Source organism: Myxine glutinosa, chromosome 5 (assembly GCF_964187855.1).
Source record: "Myxine glutinosa chromosome 5, kmMyxGlut1.1, whole genome shotgun sequence".
NCBI classification, from domain to species: Eukaryota; Metazoa; Chordata; class Myxini; order Myxiniformes; family Myxinidae; genus Myxine; species Myxine glutinosa.
The window spans coordinates 131,138,141-131,160,931 of NC_136265.1; the positions used below are offsets into that span (position 1 = coordinate 131,138,141).

Sequence of the window (22,791 nt, forward strand, 5' to 3'; positions counted from 1 at the left end):
ATGAATCAAACTGCCATCCTGACTTCTACGTACAGTACCAGTCATGAACCAATTTCCCATGTACTTTCAGATCTGGGAGGAACTGATTGAAATGCAAGGGAAAGAGGAAGTGGCGGAAGAAGAAGAGGAGGGGGCGCCTCAAGAGATCAAGGGTTTTTCAGTTCCCGGCAGCCTGAGCGCTTCCATTGGCATAGATTCTCCATATCTTTACTGCCAGTTTGACTTGCACACCAGAGACCAGAAAATGAACCAAATTATGCTACTGAAGGTAATTCATCACATTGCACATGGTCTATTTCCACCTAGACGATGCATCGAAGAACCCCCCAAAAATGCGTTAACTCGATAACCTCTCACCTTCTCACCCTCCTGAAGTCCAGACTGGTTGGCCACCTTCAGTCATTTGTCCCTTTATTCGTCTGATTGTGGAATCGTGGTCTGTAACCCCCGCACCCTCCACCCCAATACCCTTTGGTAGTATATAAACCTGTGTCCTTTGTTGTTTAGCTCCACCATTAGCTGAGATCTTCCATAAAAAAGAAGTGTCCCATTTTGGTATTTTTTGATGTTTTGTCATTTTAACTTTCTTTCCAGTTGGTTAGTTTTTCATATCTATTGGGCAACACAGAGCTGAGTTTGGGACCACATTCAAGTGAGAGATTCCCTCTAACTGTGCATCTCTTCATCCTCACTTTGTGGGCATTCAGGATGTACTTTACAAATTGAAAACAAATTTCAACAAAGACTTTGAGGTGGTGCGGAAACAGAAGGAACGGGCGATGAGTCGTATACAAGAGAAAAATAAGTACATTCGTGAGATCCTCAACGACCTGGGCATTGAGGCTGGGGAGTCAGCAAGCAAGCCTGGCAATTTGGAGAGCGTGTGGGAGCCTGAGCTGACAGAGAATGAGGTTCCAGAGAGGGTATTTGATGTACAAGATTGGGAGGTGAGGAGCAACGATCGATCCTGTCAGGGTTGGTTTGGTACTATGAGGAATTACCTTTGCGATGTGCTGCTAACACCTCATCCTCTTTCAGGTGGAGATGGCATTATCCTTCACGGCTGAACAGAAGGCCCAGCGTGAAGAGGCATTAAAAAGGAACGACCCTGGGAAATCGATTGCACAGGTAAGTTAGAAAGGTATGACATTGATGAATGAGAATTGTTCGGACTGTTGTTCTCTTCAATCGTTAATCTTCTCTTACGTTTTGCCATTTCAGGCTGACAATCGTCGACTGCAAGGCTTGACGGATATGATGTGGGGAGTCCTGGAACTGAAGAAGAATGTTCTTAAAATGGTAACAGAAACCTCAATACTAACCACAAATGGCTTCTTTTGTACCTGGATAGATCAGTGTAATGGACGTGAAATTTGCATGCATTTAACCACCCTGTGCCATATTGGTAAAGTTACTTGGGAAACTACCCAGCCAGCATGTCCAGCTGGGGCCCATATGTGTCCTATGTGGGCTAACTTGTGGGTCCCAAGGACTTGTGGTCCCCCTGCTTAGGCCCCGGCTGGATTTGTCCATAGGCACCACCCGGTGCCCAACTGGGTTAGCCCACATGGGCAAGACATGGAAATTTTGTGGGCTCGACCATGTGGGTGGGACGTGGGCTTTTGTGGGCTGGGCATGGGCTTTTTGTGGGCTTGCCCACAGTACACACCTGCATGTATATTGCTTAATGTTTTTTGTTGTTATAAAAACAGCTTTCACAGTTAAAATAACAGCATGCATTCGATTTTAATATGATTTTAAAGAAATACAATATACAGAAGATATATATATATATAGCTACCATGTTTTTTAAACTTCTGAAAATAACATTGGCTTGGCTCACCTGGGACCCACATAGGGCCCAGTTCAAAGCCCAAGTCCAGTTCAGCCCACCCAACCGACGAAAACCCATTTGGGCCCCACCTGGGCTTGCTGGCTGGGTAACCATACATACAGTACATCTCGGGGGATTGCTGCCAAGGTAGAATTTTCTGAGAACAAAAAAAAGATTCTCTGCATTCCACAATCTCTGGTGTTATGGATGACAAAGTGCTGCAATATACTTGATATTTGGTTTCCCTTTTTGTAGACAAACCCATGTGTTGGTCTGGCGGGATAGTCGAGAGGTGTGCACACTCGCCTCTGAGCTGTCGTCTGCTTTAAAATCTCGACTGGGCTATAAACCGCCATCCTGGTGTTTCACAGGCAGAGAGAGGCATTGATGTGTTCCCTCCGTGGGATGTTACGCTAAACTGCTTGTCCCATAAACCTGCATTTGTTGGTGGATGTTAAAGTTCCCATGGTATCCTCCACGACAAATTTCAAATTCCTGCCCTAACTTAAATGAGGCACTGCATCAGCGGCACTGCTGCCCCCTCCGGTAAATGATGCTACCCACAGCCATGTGCTTCATACAAAGGAAGAAAAAGCCTGTGTGTAAATTTTTATCCCACCATTTCAAATCATTTAAATAACGATTGATCCGATCATTAATTCAACCGCTTGATTTGTTGATGATGCTTTGGCCCACACACCAGGAGATCCCGGAGCCAGGTTGCATGTCCAAACCGAAGGAAGAGTGGACTATTGAAGATCACTACCAAATGAAGGACTACAACAACCAAGTCAAAGAGCTAAATGACAAAAAGGAGAACTACCGAAAAGTAATGCTGAATCACCTTTCCAGTCAGTCGTTTGTGTATTTCTTTAGAATTTTTATTTGGTTCACATTGCACGCATTTTATTTTTATTGATTCCCAAGAAAAGCAGCTCGAGAGTATTTGCCGAACACACACATGTAGTCGATTGTGTTTGACTAGGTCACTGAGTGGTGCCGCTTTGGTGGAAATGCTTGCGTTGAGAGTCTGTGCCATTCTTTTCATAAAACCGTATTTATTCAATTGTAACTCGTACAAATCGATGAATACTCTTCATGTGAGCTCACCTCATGGAAATGAATACCTCACTCAATGTCTAAGGATATGTCTTTTAACAAGAGAGACGTGTCTAAGAAGACGTGAAGAAGGAACGAATCGTTTGTTTGTTTAGTTTTTCTTGAGAAAACTGCTTCTTTCCTTGATTGGATTGAAGAATTGATAATCCGAAACAAACGCTGTCAAATAATGACCATTCGTAGTCGAGCAAATCTACTTGGAGACCGACAGCTTCAGGAGGGTTCAGAGGATGCATAAAGGGCAATTCCAAAGGAATAAAGAAGGAAGACTCTGCTCGAGACGTGTAGGAAATGCCATAAACGGTAGTTTGTTGTTGTTGTTGTTGTTGTTGTTGATGATTAGCCTGGTCAGCTCTGCTCGACCAGACTTGCAGGACGAAGAGAGTCGATTGATCTCCCCGGGGTCGGGATCAACCCAGAGATCCCTCACATCTAAAATGTTGTGCTCCTGCCTTTGTGGAGCCAGGACCACCCAGTCTTTTATTTCGAGATGGTCTTGCAGATGTTGCAGGTATTGTCAGTGGAGTCGCCGAGTCTGTCTTTGCACTGTAAAAGCTCATGGTGGTATCCGACCAGACCTGGGAGGTGGGAAATGTGAACACGATCAGACCTGGAAAGTAATTTCTCTTCGTCGCCTATGGGTGGAGGTTTGGGCCTGTGTTACCTATTACGTTGATGGTAGGTATGGATGTATTTTTTCTAGTTGTTGGTGATTGGTAGGCGATGTTTTGAAGGATGTCGCTGTAGTGTCTGTTTGGTGTAATGTGAAGTGTAATGCATCTAGTTGTCTGTGGATGGTTGGACATGTAGTGCCACGGTGATTAGGGTTGGCACTTGCAGCTGCACGGAACTGTGCACCTCTCATGTCCAAGTGGTCTTTGATTTTTTTTATTTTTTTTTTTTTTACATTAAACACTCCGTTGTTGGGAACGCTGTTCGCTTGGCAGCTAATTTCAAATTCTGAACGGCTGATTGTGTATTTCAGGTCCTGCAGGATGAATTGAAGAAAATGCAATCTGTCATCGTCGAATATTGCCAGTCCTTTGATAAGAGTCTCACCTGCCTGCTTGACCAGAAAAGAAAGATAGAAATGGCAATCCATCAGGTATCGGTCAGGTCATAAATAAGACCTTTTGGAAAGTTTGCTTTGCATTTGTGGATAAATAAAATATATTGCACAGATAAATAAAACAGACATACAAAGTCCCTGAAGATACCACATTGTCCATTATATATAGTATATTGTTACGCAACCGTGATTAACACCACAGTTACGGATGGCCGATTTGCGAGACTTTAACTCCCGAGGCGAAAACTCAATGGCGGATTCAAGTTCAACACAAAGTTAAACGCGCGGAATGGCGGACACAGCAAAGCTCCGCCCGCCGCCTTATCTACTAAAATCAAACACCCACGAAACTGCGTTCAGATATATACAGAAAATAATATAAGGATTTATTATTTATAAGTAAAGACAGTGAAAAAGCCCGCGCCGGTAATACTAATAAATCGAATAAGCCTAAATTGGGATCCCAGACACAACAGATATCAAACACGATACGAGGGAGGTGAATACGAAAATAACACGTCTTTTAGTTTTATCAGTGTATTCGCGGGTACGGCCTTATCTCGTCCTTGTCGTCTTGGTGACCGCCGTCCAACACCCGGCTCCTTTCGGCCCCGATGTACCCACGAGGCCTCGCTCCAAGTTCCACAAGCCCCGATCGCACACCACGAGGTCCCTCGCTTCAAGTTCCACAAGGCCTCGCTCCAAGCACCACGCGTCCGACGCAGGCCAGCGGCTCCACACGAGGTCGATCTCCACAAGGTCCGTGCACCAAAGGTTCAACGTAAGCTGCACAAAGCAAGCGAACTCCACTTGACTCGACTCTCTTTTGGGAGTCCTGGCAGCCAAGTGCCAACTGTTCGGTGCCAACTGCCAACTCCGACGAACTCTCCTGCTGTGTGCCAACTGCCAACGAACTGCTCCGAACTCCTCACGAACTGCTGCGAACTGCCACGAAATGGCGTCCGACCGTCGCTAATATCTCTGGCCGATGACGTCACATTGGCGCACTCCTCAGCCAATCATAGCCTCCCAACTCGCCGGCTCGCCCAGGTCACGCCCTCTGCGGCATGCTCCACTCTCCCGTCCCCGACCCCGCGGTGCTTGTGTTATAACACGTGCCAGGCGAGGTTTGTAGGCCTTGGAGGTGTAAACGGTGGCGGCCAATTGTGGCGGTGTTTTTGGCCTGGTTTCCTGTCCATTTATTCCGAAGTCATTGTCAGGGAAAGGAATTTTTTAATGTTGCGCTAAGGACCTAACTAATGTTTATGTGGTTTGCAGTGCCATAATGGACAAAGGTTTGACTACTAGGTGAGACTCACAGGGGCGTTACCTTTAATCCCTCACTATTTAACACTCGAACCTCCAGGTAGGTCCACAATCGTACATCTTCCCCCGACAAACGCCTAAACATCAAGAACTTATTACATGTAGAGTCCCTGTCACGACAGCCGAATACCTACCTATTCAGATCTACCTAGCTCTAGATGTTGCTCTACCAAATTCATAACACAGCCCCCCCCCCCCCCCTGGAACCGTAGCTCCTGCAAGGTTCACCGCAGGCTCTACCATTCCAGCCTTAACACTTACTGTCACACACTTAATTAACCTATGAAATAAATCAGGAAGGGCTGTGGGAAGTGAGTCGGACTACCTACCTACACTTCCTTAACATGCTGAACCCCTTAACCATCATGCAAGTATGTACATTTTCTTCGTTGTTCCTGTGGAGGGAGGAAACAAACAACACACAACACTAACTTAACCACAAAACTTAACCATCTTTCCAAACTCAAAACTCTAACCTTTGTACATACCCCGGTCTACAGACCGCGTCCCCCGGTGGATGCCACAAGACTCAACCTTACCTGCGGGGCCATCCCCAATGCATCCCCCTAAATTTCCACGGGCCCTGTCCAGATGTTACAGGTGAGTGACACGGCTCGGTGGATTTCGCCCACATTCATGCAACACAGACCCCTTAACCACTCATTCTCATTCCATAGGTCATCAAGGCATTTCCAAAAATCAACAAAGCACTTATTTCAATACACCCCCTGCAGGACCATGGCATTGATGTCATTCACGTGTGTGTGCATTCCTCAACTAGGCAGCGGGGAGGTACCGCACAAAAAGATGGTGGGGGCGCATCAGGCTGTGGTGCCCGCAGTCCCAAAAACAAGTCAACCGACTTACAAGTTCATTGCCCCCCCCCCCCTTTACCTCTTGGCCCCACGACAGCCCAACAGCCCCTTTCCGCCGTTACCTCGCCGGTGAGGGTCTCCACACACACCAGGCTCCTTTGCCTCCTGCTTTCGCGCAGCAACACGGGTCACCGGGGGACTTCCTCACCCCGCGGCGCCCAACCAGACCCTCCACCGACGAGCTCCAATTTCCAGTTACCACCGGCTGCCAGGGGTAATTGCCGCAGAGGGGGGCCCGCAGGCATCGCTCCTCAGAGCTTGCTCTGTACCTGCGGACACACACACCTTCCCCACCCACAAGACCCCAAAACACACTTCCTCCCCCGCTGCCATTCAATTCTCCACACAACTCAGCACAATTCAGTACAATTCTTGGTGTAAAAGGTGTTACAAGGCTTGCCATGGCCTGCCACATGTGAAATCCCCCAGTTCACATTTAAACCATCACACATTTCCAAAAGCACATTTCCAAAAGCACAAGTATCGCCCCTCATTATCTCCAATAATCATCACTCACTCTCCAGGTTCCACTCTCACGACCACATCAAAACACCTAACCACAATACAAAAACATACGCCACCCACAAGACACTGTGGCTCCCATTCCATCCCCTCACCGGCCATGTCATCACTCTCACCCGCCTCCCAACTCCAATTTACATGTCCCCAATTTCCAAAGCAAGTCCTGAAGCCTGGGACAGTACTCCTCAAAACACTCACCTCAAGTGCAGGTAGTTGCAGGTTGGTCAGGTTCAAGAGTGTCATCCACCACACCTAATTTCCCCCTCACCCTTCCAATCCACTCCGGAGCCTCCCGACCCATGTAGGAGCTCAATCTATCCCCGTGAACTATCTGTGGAAGGGTATGCGGGCCCATCTGAATTTTGAACACCACATCAGTCACCTGCCGAAGCACCACCCCAGGGCCCTTCCAAGGTGAAGTGAGTTTTGGGCACACCCCCTTCCTTCTCCGGGGCCAGTAGAGCCAAACAAGGTCTCCGGGAAGGAAACGAGGTGTGTGAGCCCGAGCGTCATACCGCGTTTTCATCTGCGAAGAAGCCACCCCAATTTGCTTCCTCGCAAACTCATGAGCCTTTTCCATGCTCGCTTTCAAATTGGTTGCATAGCTCTCCACAGTTGGCTCACCCGGTTCCCCTGGTGACGGTCCCATCAACAAATCTGTGGGGACTCGCATCTCCCTACCGAACATCAACAAGGCGGGGGTGCACCGAGTGGTCGCATGCTGGGCGGTCCGGTATGCCATCAATATAAAGGGAAGGTGCTCGTCCCAATCCTGTTGGTTTTCAGATGTAAAGAGGGCCAATTGTGTCAACAGTGTCCGGTTGAACCTCTCTACCATCCCATCCGATTGAGGCCTAAGGGGAGTCGTCCGGGTCTTATGAATTTGAAGGAGCTCGCACACCGACCGCAGGAGGGCAGATTCAAAGTTCCGGCCCTGGTCAGTGTGTAGCTCCCTTGGGACGCCAAATCGGGAGAAGAATCCCTCAACTAGAACTTGAGCTACCAGCCGGGCTTCCTGGTTGGGCAATGGGTAGGCCTCTGGCCACTTGGTGAAGTAATCCATTGCCACCATAATGTACCGATTCCCTCGGCGGGTGGCTGGTAGGGGCCCCACCACATCTACTGCCACCCGCTCGAGCGGTGCCCCGACATTGTACACCTGGAGCGGGGCCTTGCGCGCACGTGGGGGTCCCTTCTTACCGCGGCAGAGGTCGCAGGATCTCACCCAATTTTGAATGTCTCTGCCCGAATTCACCCAGTAGAACCTCTGCCGTAATTTGGACAAAGTCTTGGCCACGCCCAAATGTCCCATTGTCCTAGTCCCATGCACGTGCCCCATAACCACTTCCTTCAATTTGTTGGGTACAATTATCAACCAGGAAGCTACATCACCCATTGGTGTCACCCACTTTCTGAACAAATAGCCCTCTTTCAACCCCAACATCTGCCACTGTGCCCAATAGGCCTTTACCTGGGCTCCGTGTGGAGCAATCTCCTCCCAAGAGGGTCTTTTGTCCTCCTCTAGCCAATGAAAAAGGGGCCCCAAAACAGGATCCTCCCTTTGACTCTCTTGCCAATTCACATCGCCCAATTCCTGTGGGGGTTGTGGCAAAGTTCGCCTGGTCACTTTTGCTGCATATAGGCATGCATCAATTTGGCCCTGCCCAATTGGATCCTTGGCTTCTTGTCTATCACAAAATTTACACTGTGCCTCCCAACAGGGGCGCCGAGAGAGAGCGTCTGCATTGGCATGTGCTTTGCCAGGCCGATGTTGCACAGTGAAATTATACTGCTGCAGCCTCTCAAGCCACCTTGCAATTTGTCCCTCCGGCTCTTTGAACCGAAGGAGCCATTGCAAGGAGGCATGATCCACTCGGATCACAAACTCCCTCCCATAAAGGTAAGGGTGAAAGTGTCCAACTGCAGACAGCAAGGCCAATAGTTCTTTGCGGGTAACGCAATAATTTCGTTCGGGCCTCGAAAGTGCCCGACTGTAATACGCAATAGCCCTCTCGACTCCCTGTTGCATTTGTGACAACACAGCTCCCAATCCCTCCTGGCTCGCATCTGTGTCCAGGATGTAATTGCCATCATCCGTCGGGTATGCCAAAACTGGGGCCTCCACCAGACGTTGTTTTAAGTGACTGAATGCCTCGATGCAGCTCTCTGACCATACAAATTTGGCTCCTTTCTCTGTCAATTTGTGCAAAGGTCTTGCAATTTCCGCGAAATTTGCCACAAATCTCCTGTAGTACGAGCAGAGGCCCAAAAATCCTCGGACCTCCCTTACATTTTTAGGGGCGGGCCACTCTTTTACAGATTTTACCTTTCCAGGGTCAGTGGCCACGCCGCTCTCACTGATCACGTGACCCAGGTAAGTCACTTCCTTCCTGAAAATTTCACACTTGCTCGGATTTAATTTCAACCCGGCATCCCTTAATCTCCCAAATACGTCTGACAAATTTTCGACAGCCTGTTCAAATGTGGGAGCGTGGACCAATACATCATCCAAATAGACGAGGCAAGTCTGCCACGGTAAGCCAATTAAAACACGTTCCATCAGACGCTCAAACGTGGCAGGGGCATTGCACAATCCAAAGGGCATGACGACAAACTGCCAGAGACCCTTTCCTGTGGTGAACGCCGTTTTCTCCCTCGCCTCTTTATCCATTTCCACCTGCCAATAACCACTCTTTAAATCCAACGTGGAGAACCATGTTGAGCCTGAAACGGCATCGAGGGTGTCATCGATCCTTGGCAGGGGATACGAGTCCTTGAGTGTCACATGATTGAGCTGGCGGTAGTCCACACAAAACCGAGTGGTCCCGTCCTTCTTCTTCACCAGCACAATGGGTGACACCCAAGGACTCACCGAGGGCTCGATAAATCCGGCTCTTTCCATTTTGCTCACCTGTTCCTCTGCCTCCTCCTTCTTAGCGAAAGGGAGCCGCCTCGGCGGTTGGCGAACAGGCCGAGCCTCGCCAGTACTAATTTTGTGCCTGACGAGACTCGTGCGTCCAACATCCTCGGGGGAGAGAGAAAAAACACCCATGTTCTTACCAACCAAATTGTGCAACGTCTCTACCTGCTCCGATGTTAGGCCCTCTTCAGAGCGTGTCATCATGTCCCGCACTCCCTCTGACCAATCACATTTCCCCAAATTTTGCCCTCCTTCCGGCTGTACTGGCAAGCATGTCGATCCACCTCCTCCGGTGACCTCTACTACACTACTGCATTTGGCTACGATGGCTCCGCCCCTTATAGTGCGGGGGCTGTCGGACAAGTTGAGCAGCCTGACTGCCAGCATAGGCCCACGGGTGTCTACGAGGGTGCGACCCACCATTAATTCCTCCGTCCCCTGCGAGGACCACGACTCCACTAGCCCCAGCTGGCCAATGTGTTGAGCACCTGCTGCTAACTCTGCCATCACGACTCTCTCGGACCTGGGAGGCACGGTCACAGTGCGCGGCACCTCCAGCCACGTCCCCTGCACCTCCTCGTCATCCCCCAGTCCCATTAACTGCAGCCTCTCGGTGCCCAACCACATATGACCACGCCCAAGGTCTAATTGGCAGTCATGTTCCACCAGGAAACTCAGTCCCAACAGACACTGATCGCACACCCCCGCCACCCACACAACCACGCTGACCTCCAGGCCACCCAACTCCATCCTCACCACTCCGCGTCCCAATATTGGTGCCGTTGCCCCCGTAGCCAGTTGAAGGCTGTGTCCTTCTACCCTATCAATTTTGTCCCAGCCTCCAACACTCTGGTCTAGCACACCCGGATTGATAATGGTGTCACTGGCTCCAGTGTCCACCACAGCCTCACAAAATTCTCCCTCAATTTTGCATCTAACCCTTAGATTACCTGTGCCAATTTGTCCGCAATTCACTACTTCCACCAAAGGAGGGCGCTTCTCCACACACTTGCCAGCCAAGCATGGCCCCGTATGCTCGGCTCGTTCTAGTTTCCCGCACACTCTACCGCTATTGGCCCAGGTGGAGGTGGTGGTCCTCTGTCTGGCACCTGTGGACCTACTGGGGGCCCCCTCCTTTCTGGACTGCGAAGCCTGTCAGGAGGTGGGGGCCCATATGGTTGCCGACAATTCCTCTGACTGTGCCCTCTTCTCCCACATCTAAAACAAGTCCCCAAGAACGGACCCCTCTGGTAGCCAGGCGGAGCCCCCCTTTCTCCCGGCCCAGCCCGATAAAAATCAGGCCGTCCCGATGGCCAACCTGGACCACCCTGTCGTGACTCGCTCCCTGCAAATTGTCCCCCTATCAAATTTGTCAGCTGGCGGCTGATTCCCCTTAACATTCGCCCGATGTCATCCTCTGGCTTTTCCTGATCCCGCACCTCGGCCTGCCGTACCGTCACAGGTGCCCTCTCCGATGCGCGGTTCGACCTTCTCAAAAAGGTCAGTCTCGCCGCGCATTCCGCTGCCCGGTGCACCGTGGGTGGGTCCTGTAACTCCACCAACGTCCGGACCTCAGGATCAGGGAGAGCCGCCATAAATTTTTCTATCGCCAGCTTGTCCCACGCCTGTGCTGGTAGGTCCCTGTATGCTATCCTCACAGATTGGTATATATCCTGGGCCAGCTCCTGCAACGTCTCATTAGGCTTTTGCCTGCGATGCAGCAGCTGTGCCCTGACCAGGTCGCACCTTGCGCCTGTCCCGTACCTGTTATTCAAGGCCTCACAAATGGCCTTGCTGGTCAATATTCCCTCTGGGTCTACGTTTAACACGTCGGCGGCTGACCCCCGCAGTGTCGCCACCAGATTCCCCATGCGCTCCCGCTCTCCCCAACCATTGAGCTGAGACACGCACTCAAATTGTGTCAGGAAAGCCTCGAGGCTCCCTGATCCGTCAAAATGTACGAGGGGGATTGTTTTTCCAGAGACTCTATTCCCCGATTCCTCCCTGTCCAAATCCAGTCCGGGGCCAAAACACCCCCCCAACTGGGTATTCCGTTTCGGAGCCTCTGGTGTCCAAATGTGGCTCGTGGTGAGGGTCTCCTGGGTCACCTTAATCTGGTCCTGAAGATGTTTAACCGACCTACTCACCTCTTCCTTCAGGCTCTCTTGAACCCGGCCAACCTCCTTCTTGATGGTATTGTCCCAGATCTCCAGTCGCTCCTGCATAAAATCACTCACCCTTTCATTATCCATTAGTGGCCCCCACAGGCCTTTCTCAATTAACCCTTGCTCCTGCTCTTTTATGCGGGTTTCCAACCCCCTCACCTCCTCGGCCAATTTGCCCCCCTGTCGGTTGAGCAGTCCCCATTCCTCACTCTGCTGTAGCATTCTGGCATCCACCCGGCCCCGATAGCCTTCCAGGTCCCCATTTGCTTTATCAATTCGACCCTCCAACGCTTCCCCCCTCCGGACAGCCTGGGTCACGCCCTCCTCTATTTTTGACATTAATTCTGTCCGTATCGATTCACTTGCCACCCCTATGGCTTTTTCCATCTCCCCCCCCCCCTAGTTTCTACTTTATCCTCCAATTCCCCCAGTCTGCCCGTAATTTGGTTTTGCACACTCCCTTCTATGCCCTCAATTCGTTTCCCCAGCTGTTGTGCCATTTCCCCAATTTTTCCTTCCAATTTTTCATTCCTCTCTTTCATTTGTTCATTCATTCGTTCATTCACTTTTCCCTCCAATCCCTCAATTTTGCTGTCCATCCCTTCGATCTGTTCTTTCAAACCCTCCTTCAATCTATCCATTTGCCCCTCCATGTTCTTTGTTTGGGCATTAATTCTGCTCTCCAATTGCTCGTTCTGAGCATTCATTTCCCCTTTCAATCCATTAATTTGGTCACTCATGTCCTTCAGTCCTTCCCTCCATTCCTTCCCCTGCGACTCCATTTTATTTTCCATCCCTTCAATTTGTTCCTCCAATCGATCACTCATTCCCTTCATTCCTTCCCTACATTCCTTCCCCTGGGACTCCATTTTATTTTCCAGCCCATCCATTTCCTTACTCATTTTATTTTCCATCCCTTCAATTCTATTTTCCAACCCACTTTTCATTCCTCGAATTTCTGCAAGGTTTCGCTCACCCTCGGCCCTCTGAGCATTTATTAAATTTACTATGGTCTGGAGATCTATCGGGGCCGTCCCACTTGTTCCCGACTCCCCGGTAGGGGAGGGGGATAAGTTGGTGCTCGGGACGGGGGAGGTTCCAAGGCTCACCTCGACATCTAATTCCCTTATTTCCGGCTCACTCCCGACGCTGACGGAGGCCTCGCTGCGTACTTCCATCTCATCAATTTCCGACATCCGCTTTCCGGAAGATTGTTTCCCGCGCGTGTATTTATTTTAATAATTCCTGAAACAATTTAAATTTGACGAAGACGCGATATCGCGCTCCGTTTGCCCGATTGATTATTAAATTTCTCCGCCTCGACTATAAAAATTTTGCGTTCGAACGTCGGGCGCAATGTACGCCCGACCGTGTCGATGTCTCGCCGCGGACAAAAAAAATTGTCCGACGGGTTCAAATCCTACACTCCTGACACCACTTGTTACGCAACCGTGATTAACACCACAGTTACGGATGGCCGATTTGCGAGACTTTAACTCCCGAGGCGAAAACTCAATGGCGGATTCAAGTTCAACACAAAGTTAAACGCGCGGAATGGCGGACACAGCAAAGCTCCGCCCGCCGCCTTATCTACTAAAATCAAACACCCACGAAACTGCGTTCAGATATATACAGAAAATAATATAAGGATTTATTATTTATAAGTAAAGACAGTGAAAAAGCCCGCGCCGGTAATACTAATAAATCGAATAAGCCTAAATTGGGATCCCAGACACAACAGATATCAAACACGATACGAGGGAGGTGAATACGAAAATAACACGTCTTTTAGTTTTATCAGTGTATTCGCGGGTACGGCCTTATCTCGTCCTTGTCGTCTTGGTGACCGCCGTCCAACACCCGGCTCCTTTCGGCCCCGATGTACCCACGAGGCCTCGCTCCAAGTTCCACAAGCCCCGATCGCACACCACGAGGTCCCTCGCTTCAAGTTCCACAAGGCCTCGCTCCAAGCACCACGCGTCCGACGCAGGCCAGCGGCTCCACACGAGGTCGATCTCCACAAGGTCCGTGCACCAAAGGTTCAACGTAAGCTGCACAAAGCAAGCGAACTCCACTTGACTCGACTCTCTTTTGGGAGTCCTGGCAGCCAAGTGCCAACTGTTCGGTGCCAACTGCCAACTCCGACGAACTCTCCTGCTGTGTGCCAACTGCCAACGAACTGCTCCGAACTCCTCACGAACTGCTGCGAACTGCCACGAAATGGCGTCCGACCGTCGCTAATATCTCTGGCCGATGACGTCACATTGGCGCACTCCTCAGCCAATCATAGCCTCCCAACTCGCCGGCTCGCCCAGGTCACGCCCTCTGCGGCATGCTCCACTCTCCCGTCCCCGACCCCGCGGTGCTTGTGTTATAACACGTGCCAGGCGAGGTTTGTAGGCCTTGGAGGTGTAAACGGTGGCGGCCAATTGTGGCGGTGTTTTTGGCCTGGTTTCCTGTCCATTTATTCCGAAGTCATTGTCAGGGAAAGGAATTATTTAATGTTGCGCTAAGGACCTAACTAATGTTTATGTGGTTTGCAGTGCCATAATGGACAAAGGTTTGACTACTAGGTGAGACTCACAGGGGCGTTACCTTTAATCCCTCACTATTTAACACTCGAACCTCCAGGTAGGTCCACAATCGTACATCTTCCCCCGACAAACGCCTAAACATCAAGAACTTATTACATGTAGAGTCCCTGTCACGACAGCCGAATACCTACCTATTCAGATCTACCTAGCTCTAGATGTTGCTCTACCAAATTCATAACAATATTATCATTTTGTTGATGGCAGATGTGTGATGCGTCCCTCTCCAGGAAGAGTTGAAATTGGCCAATCTGAGTAATTCCTTGCTCTTGGAAGATGAACTGAACTGCAGGGAAGTACAACTTAATTTCATGGGACAACAGAAAAAGCAATTGAAGGTATTTTAAACTGCACTGTTTGCTGTGAATATACGCACAATTTTAAGGGGCATTCGAAAAGTTCTGTGATTTTGAAACAATATACTCCTGGTGTTGGCCTGGTGTTGGCTTAGCGGTTAGGGTGCTGGCTTGGGATCCTCGGAACCTGGGTTCGAATCCCGGTCGATCGCTGAATTAACGCCAGGGGGGTTGACTCAGCCTGTCATCCTTCCGAGGTCGGCAAATTGAGTACCAGCTTGCTGGGATGAATGATCACGGTGTGTACCCCGGTTTAGAATAGGTACACCGTATCCCTGCGCATCGTAAGAGGCGAACAAGGGTTGGCGTCAGGAAGGGCATCCGGCCATTAAAAACAAAAACAAAAAAAACATTGCCTCAAAACAGGGAACCATGATTGTCATGGGGCCCGCAAGGCTAACCCCCGCTCTAGCGGGGAAAAATGGCCTTAAAACGATCATTCATTCATTCATTCATACTCCAAGAAACACCAATGATATTTTTTTAGATCTCTGAATAAGTATATATATAAATATTGAGGAAATAGTTTTCCTTGAAAATTAGATATTCTTCGAGACTGACCCATGTAAATAAAAAGTTTGATTTCCTGGACACATGTCGTGCAGGTAATGAGACAAACCTTGTTCTTCATCGCTGATATGCATCCAGTCTAGTGCGGTTATCACTTTTTCTTTGTGTTCAGGCAAGAAGGCTGAGGCTCTCGTGTGCATTGCTTGTGGTGTGTTTGCTACCGCAGGAGCAAAGCGCCCAGTTGCTGCTGGAAGCCAAGGAGAGAGTTGAAAACTTTCGAGAGACGTACAACAACCTTGTTGCTGGAGACAAGGTGTCTGCCTTATATATATCTTATCTCGAAGCCTGGTACTCCTCCCGATGGCAGATTCAGTGCTTGTAGAAAAGATTACACTGGGGTAATTTCAGTTGTATTCCAAATGGTAGTCAGGGCAGAAATTTGGAATTTGTTAGGGGCACCGGTGTTAGCATGGAATATTTGCATTCTACTTTTTGGGAATAGCACCGTGGGATATTTAATATCCACCAACTGATTACAGCAGACAGGAAACTAAGCAGTCTTGAATGACCTTCATGCCATCCGGCATGTATGGGACGAAAGGATCTACATGTCCGCCAGGTTACAGTGCCTTCAGAAAGTATTCACACCCCTTGACTTTCACATTTTCTTGTGTTTCAGCCTGAATTTTGAAATGGATTAAATTTAATTTTTTTTGTCACTGATCTACACAAAATACCCCATAATGACAAAGTAAAAACATGTTATTAGAAATTTTCACAAACTCATTGAAAATGAAATACAAAAACATGAAATTTACAAAAATAGCCCCCAATATTACATATTACACATAAATATTACAGAAATACAATAGTGGTAGAGGCACAGCTCCCTGAGCCAATACTTTGGAGAAGAACCTTTGGCAGCGTTTACATCTACGAGTCCTCTTGGGTATGTCTGTATCAGCTTTGCACATCTGGATTTGGGGAGTTTCCTCCTTGCAGATTTGCTCAAGCTCTGTCAAGTTGGATGGGGAGCGTCGGTGAACAGCAGTCTTCAAGTCCTTCCACAGATTCTCAATGGGATTCAAGTCTGGGCGTTGGCTGGGCCTCTCAAGGACTTTCATGTTCTGGTTCTGAAGGCATTCCAGTGTTGCTTTGGCTGTATGCTTGGGATCCTTGTCCTGTTGGATCGTAAATCTTTGCCTCAGTCTAAGGTCTTTTTCACTCTGAAGCAGGTTCTCCTCAAGGATTTGCCTGTAGTTGGCTCCACTCATTGTTCCCTCTATCCTCACAAGTATCCCAGTCCCTGCCACTGAAAAGCATCCCCATAGCATGATGCTGCCACCACCATGCTTCACAGTAGGGATGGTGTTAGATGGGTAATGAGCTGTGCTCGGTTTCCTCTCGATGTAGTGCTTTGCATTCAGGTCAAAGAGTTAAATTTTTGTCTATTCAGACCACAGAATATTTTGCCTCATGCTGAGTTTTTCACATCCCTTTTTGCAAACTCCAGGCATGCTGTCATGTGCTTTTTCTTAGGAGTGGCTTCCGTCTGTCCACTCTCCCATAAAGCGTCAGCTTCTCTCCCATAATTTCTGAAGTGCTGCAGAGACTGGTGTCCTGGCAGGTTCTCCCATCTCAACCAAGGAACTCTGTAGTTCTGTCTGTGGTCATTGGGTTCTTGGTCACCCCCCTGATCAAGGTCCTGCTTGCCCGGTTGCTCAGTTTCGTCGGACAGCCAGCTCTATGAAGAGTCTGGGAAGTTCCATATTCTTTCCATTTCCTAATGATGCAGCTCAATGTGCTCTTGGAACTTTCAACACTAAAAACTGTTTTATACCCTTCCCCAAATCTAGGCCTCCTCACAATTCTATTTCGGAGTTATACGGACAGTTCCTTGGGCTTAATGAGTTTCTGCTCTGACATGCACTGTCAACTGTGGGACCTTATATAGAAAGGTGTTTTTCTTTCTAAATCATGTCCAATCAATTGAATTGGCCACAGGTTGACTCCAGTCAAGTTGTAGAGACATCTCAGGGATCATCAAAGGAAATTGGATGCACCTGAGCTCAATTTGAAGTGTCATAGCAAAGAGGTATTATGTGTAGATTAGTGACAAAAATCGCAATTTAATCCATTTCAAATTCTGGCTGTAACACAATAAAATGTGAAAAAGGTCAAGGGGTGTGAATACTTTATGAAGGCACTGTAAGTAGGCTCGAATCAGCATCTCCAAACACAAAGACTGTGGCGGAAAGCTGACAAGATGGCCCAGCAAATGCTGTCAGTGATCCGCGGTGGAGGCGCTTAAGCACGGACTCAATATGCATTCTAACGGGTTAACCATCCAATTAAATCAACGTGCCCCGGAACCATGATGGCTTAACGAATATGCCTTAACCGTTCACCTTAACCGTAACCTTAACCGTTCAGGAAACATAGGACCAAAAAGGGAGATGATTAGGCAAAAGAAAAACCTGTGCTGTGTGAATCCTTCTGGCGAACGTGGTCCAGCTCCCCCACAATCGCTCTCTGTTTGTGGCTCAGCCCGTTCAGTCGTTACGTCACATATGTGCACGCAGTAGCCATGTGTAGGACTTTTCTCTGCTGCACCCTGAGTGTCTTCCCTCCAGGACTTCTTGTGCCAGCCAACAGCAAGAACCTACCAGCGCGAGCAGACTGCACAAACAGCATGTGATGAAGGACTGAACACATCACTAGACTGCACACAGCACACTCGACACTCAAGCTATTATAGACCCCACTGGGCCCATCCCAGGGCTCGTGGTGCATGCCCTGTCTATTGACAGTGCCACCAAACAGATGTCGTTATACGGGCATGACCTTGGCCCGTCTCGTGGCCTTGTGCTAGCCCCGCAATTACCGATGATTAACTGTCAATGGATGTGGTGTCGGCAAAACTCAACGCACATACAGCGATTGTGCTTGAGCCACGTTTTAGAATTATTGGTATCTGTCGTGACAAAGCTGATTCTGAGGGCCCTTCACTCGCTCACTGCAGGCAGGTTGGTGGTCTTTCTGTCTTCCACCAACTCCTCTCCGGCCTAGCTCCCCCAGCTATGTCTGTGCTCTGTCGTCCAAATATTCCTTCAGGTCGCACAAGATCTGCCAGAAACCCTCTTATGGTTAAATTGCCAAAATCAAGACTCTCTGCTCACCTTCACTCTTTCATTCCTCTTTTCTCCCGCCTCTGGAACAAACTCCCTCACTCTCTTCAATCCCACTCCTCCCTCCAGGTCTTTAAAACAGCTGTTCACCACCATCTCTTATCTTCCCCCGTCTAAAACCTTGATCTTTTCTACTCTCGTTAATTCACCCCAGATCCACCTTTTTGAAATACCGACTTCTTTCCTGGAAATCCTATCAGTGTCCATTTGTTTTATATCCCCTTCCCCTGCCCCCCCCCCCCCCCCCCCAAGCGCTCTCCCTCCCACAGATCGCCCGATGTCCCTGTTCTCTGTCATTGTTGTGCTTGTGTGCTTCCCTCTCTCTCCCCATCTTGTCTCTCGCTCCCTTTATTACATGTTTTTTGTGTCCGTTTATGTTTTTTGCGATTAATGTTAGCTCTTACACGAGCCGCGGTCTTGTATCCAAAAAAAAACCAAAATTCCAACGAGAGACATAAACTATGGGGAAATTTCAAGAATGTAGGGAGGGAGAAAAGCCATGGTGTAGATACAGACACTTGGTCGACTATATATTTCGAAGCACGAGCTCAACACGTTATATTATTTACAGGAATTACACCACACTTACCCTAACATGTACTATGAAATAAATATTATAATCTTTCTACCATTTTACCCCCGAGATCAGATCCGTAACAATCTATATATGATAGTGATGAAAAGTAATGCCTCCTTTTCTTTTTGTCCAAAACAGGTAAAGATATTCGAATGAAACAATATGCACAGTCTGCGCATTAGCTCTTCCCACCACTGGGTGCGAAGTTTTGTTATTCTGACACAGCAGGTCTCAGTGCTACGTTAGTCAAGATGGCAGAGGGGCAGTACGATATTGTGAGTGCTGTGTGGCATGAAGTCCTGGAGATGAGAGTTGGGATGACTGTCTGGAGATGAGAGTTGGGATGACTGTCTGGAGATGAGAGTTGGGATGACTGACTGGAGATGAGAGTTGGGATGACTGTCTGGAGATTAGAGTTGGGATGTCTGACTGGAGATGAGAGTTGGGATGACTGTCTGGAGATGAAAGGTGGGATGTCTGACTGGAGATTACAGTTGGGATGACTGCCTGGAGATGAGAGTTGGGATGTCTGACTGGAGATGAAAGGTGGGTGCACCATTGCAATCCTGAAAGTAAGAGACGGTCAATGGAGTACTGCCATTGAGCATCACCAGTCCTGACTTGGCTTCGTGAGGTTTTCATCTCTTTCCCCAAACTTAAGGACCACCTTCATGTAGAACATTTTTCTTCCAACGATAATGTCAACGCTGCTGTGAAGCGCTGGTTAATTCAGCAGGATGCACAGTTCTATTGTGATGACATCACAAAACTACATGAACTTTGACAGAAATGTGTGGACCGCAGTGGTGATTATGTTGAGAAATAAGATTTATGTTAGTACATGTCTGTGTTTTATTCGAATATCTTTACCTGTTTTGGAGAAAAAGAGTAGGAGGCATTACTTTTCAACATGCCCTCGTATATAAGAGTGTGTTGTTCCCCGCCGCTGTGTGTGTGTGTTAGTGCGTGCGCGCGCGTCACGGCCACCCGTCCTCATCTTTCTCAGGCTCCCCTTCCACTTGGATCCACCAAATCTCAGCCCCCACCTCCATGTGCAGGCGTGCGTGTCCTCCTCGATGGGATAGAGTCGGAAAAACCCATAAAGCCACAGGCCCCTCCTCTTCCTCCACTAAATCCGCCCATTAAGCTGTATATGGCACATTACTGGATCTCATGGAGCTCGGTTCCCTTCATGGAAGGGAGCGGTTACAATATTATGATTGTGATAGTTGTTCTTCGGAGTAATCGGCCAAAATCAGCTAAATCAAAACTTTTCTACCTGCGAAGTGACTTGAAATGCTCTGAACCCACCACATGTGTTGCTGCTCACAGAAGTTGGAGCGTGGATTTAGGTGGGAGTTTCCAGACTTGCAAAGCTCCATCATAGACAACCTATTCAAGATGTACAAACACCGGCCACGGTAAGATGGACACCAGCATTTAACATTCCTATCAAGAACCACAGGGAGGAAAAAGAGCTGTAGAGATATAAAAAGTATGTTGCATCAAAAAAAGAAAGAAAGAAGAAGAGTAGTCCTAATTGATTGTTCTTTTTATCATTATTGTGACTGTGTTTAGATTTTTAGAGAAGCAGGAAGATTCATGTGGCAGTCTGAGATTGTTAAAGGAGAGCAGCATTTTGTTTGTGAATGATTTGGTTTCATTTGACATTCTGAAAAGAGACACTTTAGGGTTTTGGAGAATAGAAAACGCAGTTGTGCAAAGTTATTTTCCATAATTGTTCATTATGAGATTACTTGGAACTCCTGACTGAAGCAATAGCTCCTGACAATGAAATTTCCATTGGAAATTATACTAATCTGGTATCATCTGTATTTGGAATCATTGCTGTTGGCGCAGGGTACAGAAGGTGCGTACACTCGCCCTCTCTGCAGACCCTTATGCAGAGAGGCCCAGCTCTCATTGTGGACAGGCACGAGAAGCTGCCACACCGCTGCTCCAGACTATGGCGGCACTCGACAAACCCGAGTACTGTCCTGCGGAGCTTGAACTTCCTCTGTGGGAGCACTTCTGCCGGCTCCGTCAAGAGAAAGTTCTAAGTGAACTGACGGTGAGACCAGCAAGACAATTTTTACACATCACCCAAAATGAAGAGCGGAAGGGATGGGTGAGGGAATTGTAGTGGATGTGCGAGAATGTGTACCCATGTCTGTGTGCGTCCCAACATGCAAAGAAACTTTAATGTAGCACCCCCGGTGGCCTACTTTAACATAGCACGCTGGTGCGGGTTGCTAAGATCCACAAGGTGCGGGTTGCTACGCCGAGGCTCTGTGTTGTTAAATGGTCTGTCTTGTTCCTGGAATAAACCGATTCGAATTTTTCATTGGGATTCTCCATCAAAAAATTCCATCTCTTATCAGATCCCTGACATTACATCCACCCAGAGGAATGGACATGGTTATTCAAGTTGCCAATCTAGTGATGGATTCGAATTTCTGTGCATCCAATATACAATTCACCGACTGAACTGTTATTTTAACCACATCATTGTGTAGGAACATGGCTGTGCCAAAGAAATATTTTGTGTGAGCGTAGAAGCAGCGATAGTCACCTGATTCGGCCATTTTCCTTCCGAAGGTGAATGAGAATGCACTGGTGCTGGCTGAGATGGAGACGTTTCTGCAGAACAGGGCGGGAGAAGATGAAAAGCTGAAACAGGACATAAACAACATTACACAGGAACTTAACAGGTTGAATTGCTTTCCTGTTTGGTGTGCTAATAAACAAGCATATAAAATACTTATTAATAGCAGGCCTAGGGTCACATCGAGTTAACAAATGCTGCTGAGGGTATTTATTTACTTTACTTAACCCTCGGTATGCTATTGAGTCAACAATAAACCCTGAAATAGCACCACATCGGAGCCAGAGCGGGCATTTCCGCTCCCCTTAATTCCCACGTCTTCCGTCAGGTCATTAGTGAGATGGCTGGTTTTTTAAATACTGAATTGCAACAAGATAAATCTTTAGGGTGAGCTTGGTTATTGGTGGAGTGAGATTGGCTGGATATTTGGTGCGGATGGGGGAAGAGGGAATGCCAAAGAGAGCGGATGGTTGAGGGAACAAGGTAGGAGGAAAAGAGGTAGACCGCGGTTGAGATGGGAGGATTGTGCGAAGAGGAATATCAGTAAGGTGGGGGTGATTGGGGAGTTGAGAGTTGGCAGAGGAAAGTGGAGGAGTATCGTGGTCAAGGCAGAGCAGGCGCTTGGTGTCATCGGACGTCACCCCTTTTTAAAAAAAGGAAGAGGTGGAGAACAACCAATTGGTTTCCAGAGAGAGTTATAATCCAGAACAAGTCAGGAGACGACGATGGTTCACGAGCGAGCGGTATTCAATGACGAAGGACGGACTATAACCGAAACAGGCCCGGACTAGGGGGTCGGGGGCCCACTTGGCAGGTGTCGGCCCCCGACATGCGGTGTACATGCCTATTTACAAAGGGCCCCAATGCGCTGCGTGCGCAGGCCTTTAAGAGCCAGCTTTCCGTAATTGTGTGTGGTGCTGGCCCGGAAATGTTAAAACGAAGGTTACTGACCTTGAAATGAGATAGAAAATAATGTATAATCAGTTATGAGGTTAGTTAGCGACACAATACCGAAAATTCGGTTTGATTCCGACAACTTTGAAAATTTGACCTTTGTGACCTTCAAAGGTCAAGGATTCTGACGTTTGTTGGAAAACTTGTATTTTATGATGTATGTGATAATATAAGATCATG

General features: G+C 48.3%; 1 protein-coding gene across 1 annotated transcript in view; it reads left to right on the forward strand.

The window, feature by feature from the left end:
- Positions 1–22,791, forward strand: part of CFAP43 (cilia and flagella associated protein 43) — a 126,427-nt gene that overhangs the window by 97,939 nt on the left and 5,697 nt on the right. Inside the window, exons 26-36 of the mRNA XM_078777100.1 lie at positions 71–268; positions 708–947; positions 1,039–1,128; positions 1,222–1,299; positions 2,538–2,663; positions 3,939–4,058; positions 14,652–14,759; positions 15,460–15,600; positions 20,385–20,473; positions 20,913–21,123; positions 21,651–21,763. Coding sequence (XP_078633226.1) covers positions 71–268; positions 708–947; positions 1,039–1,128; positions 1,222–1,299; positions 2,538–2,663; positions 3,939–4,058; positions 14,652–14,759; positions 15,460–15,600; positions 20,385–20,473; positions 20,913–21,123; positions 21,651–21,763 — 1,514 coding nt within the window. The remainder of the gene's footprint in view (positions 1–70; positions 269–707; positions 948–1,038; positions 1,129–1,221; positions 1,300–2,537; positions 2,664–3,938; positions 4,059–14,651; positions 14,760–15,459; positions 15,601–20,384; positions 20,474–20,912; positions 21,124–21,650; positions 21,764–22,791) is intronic.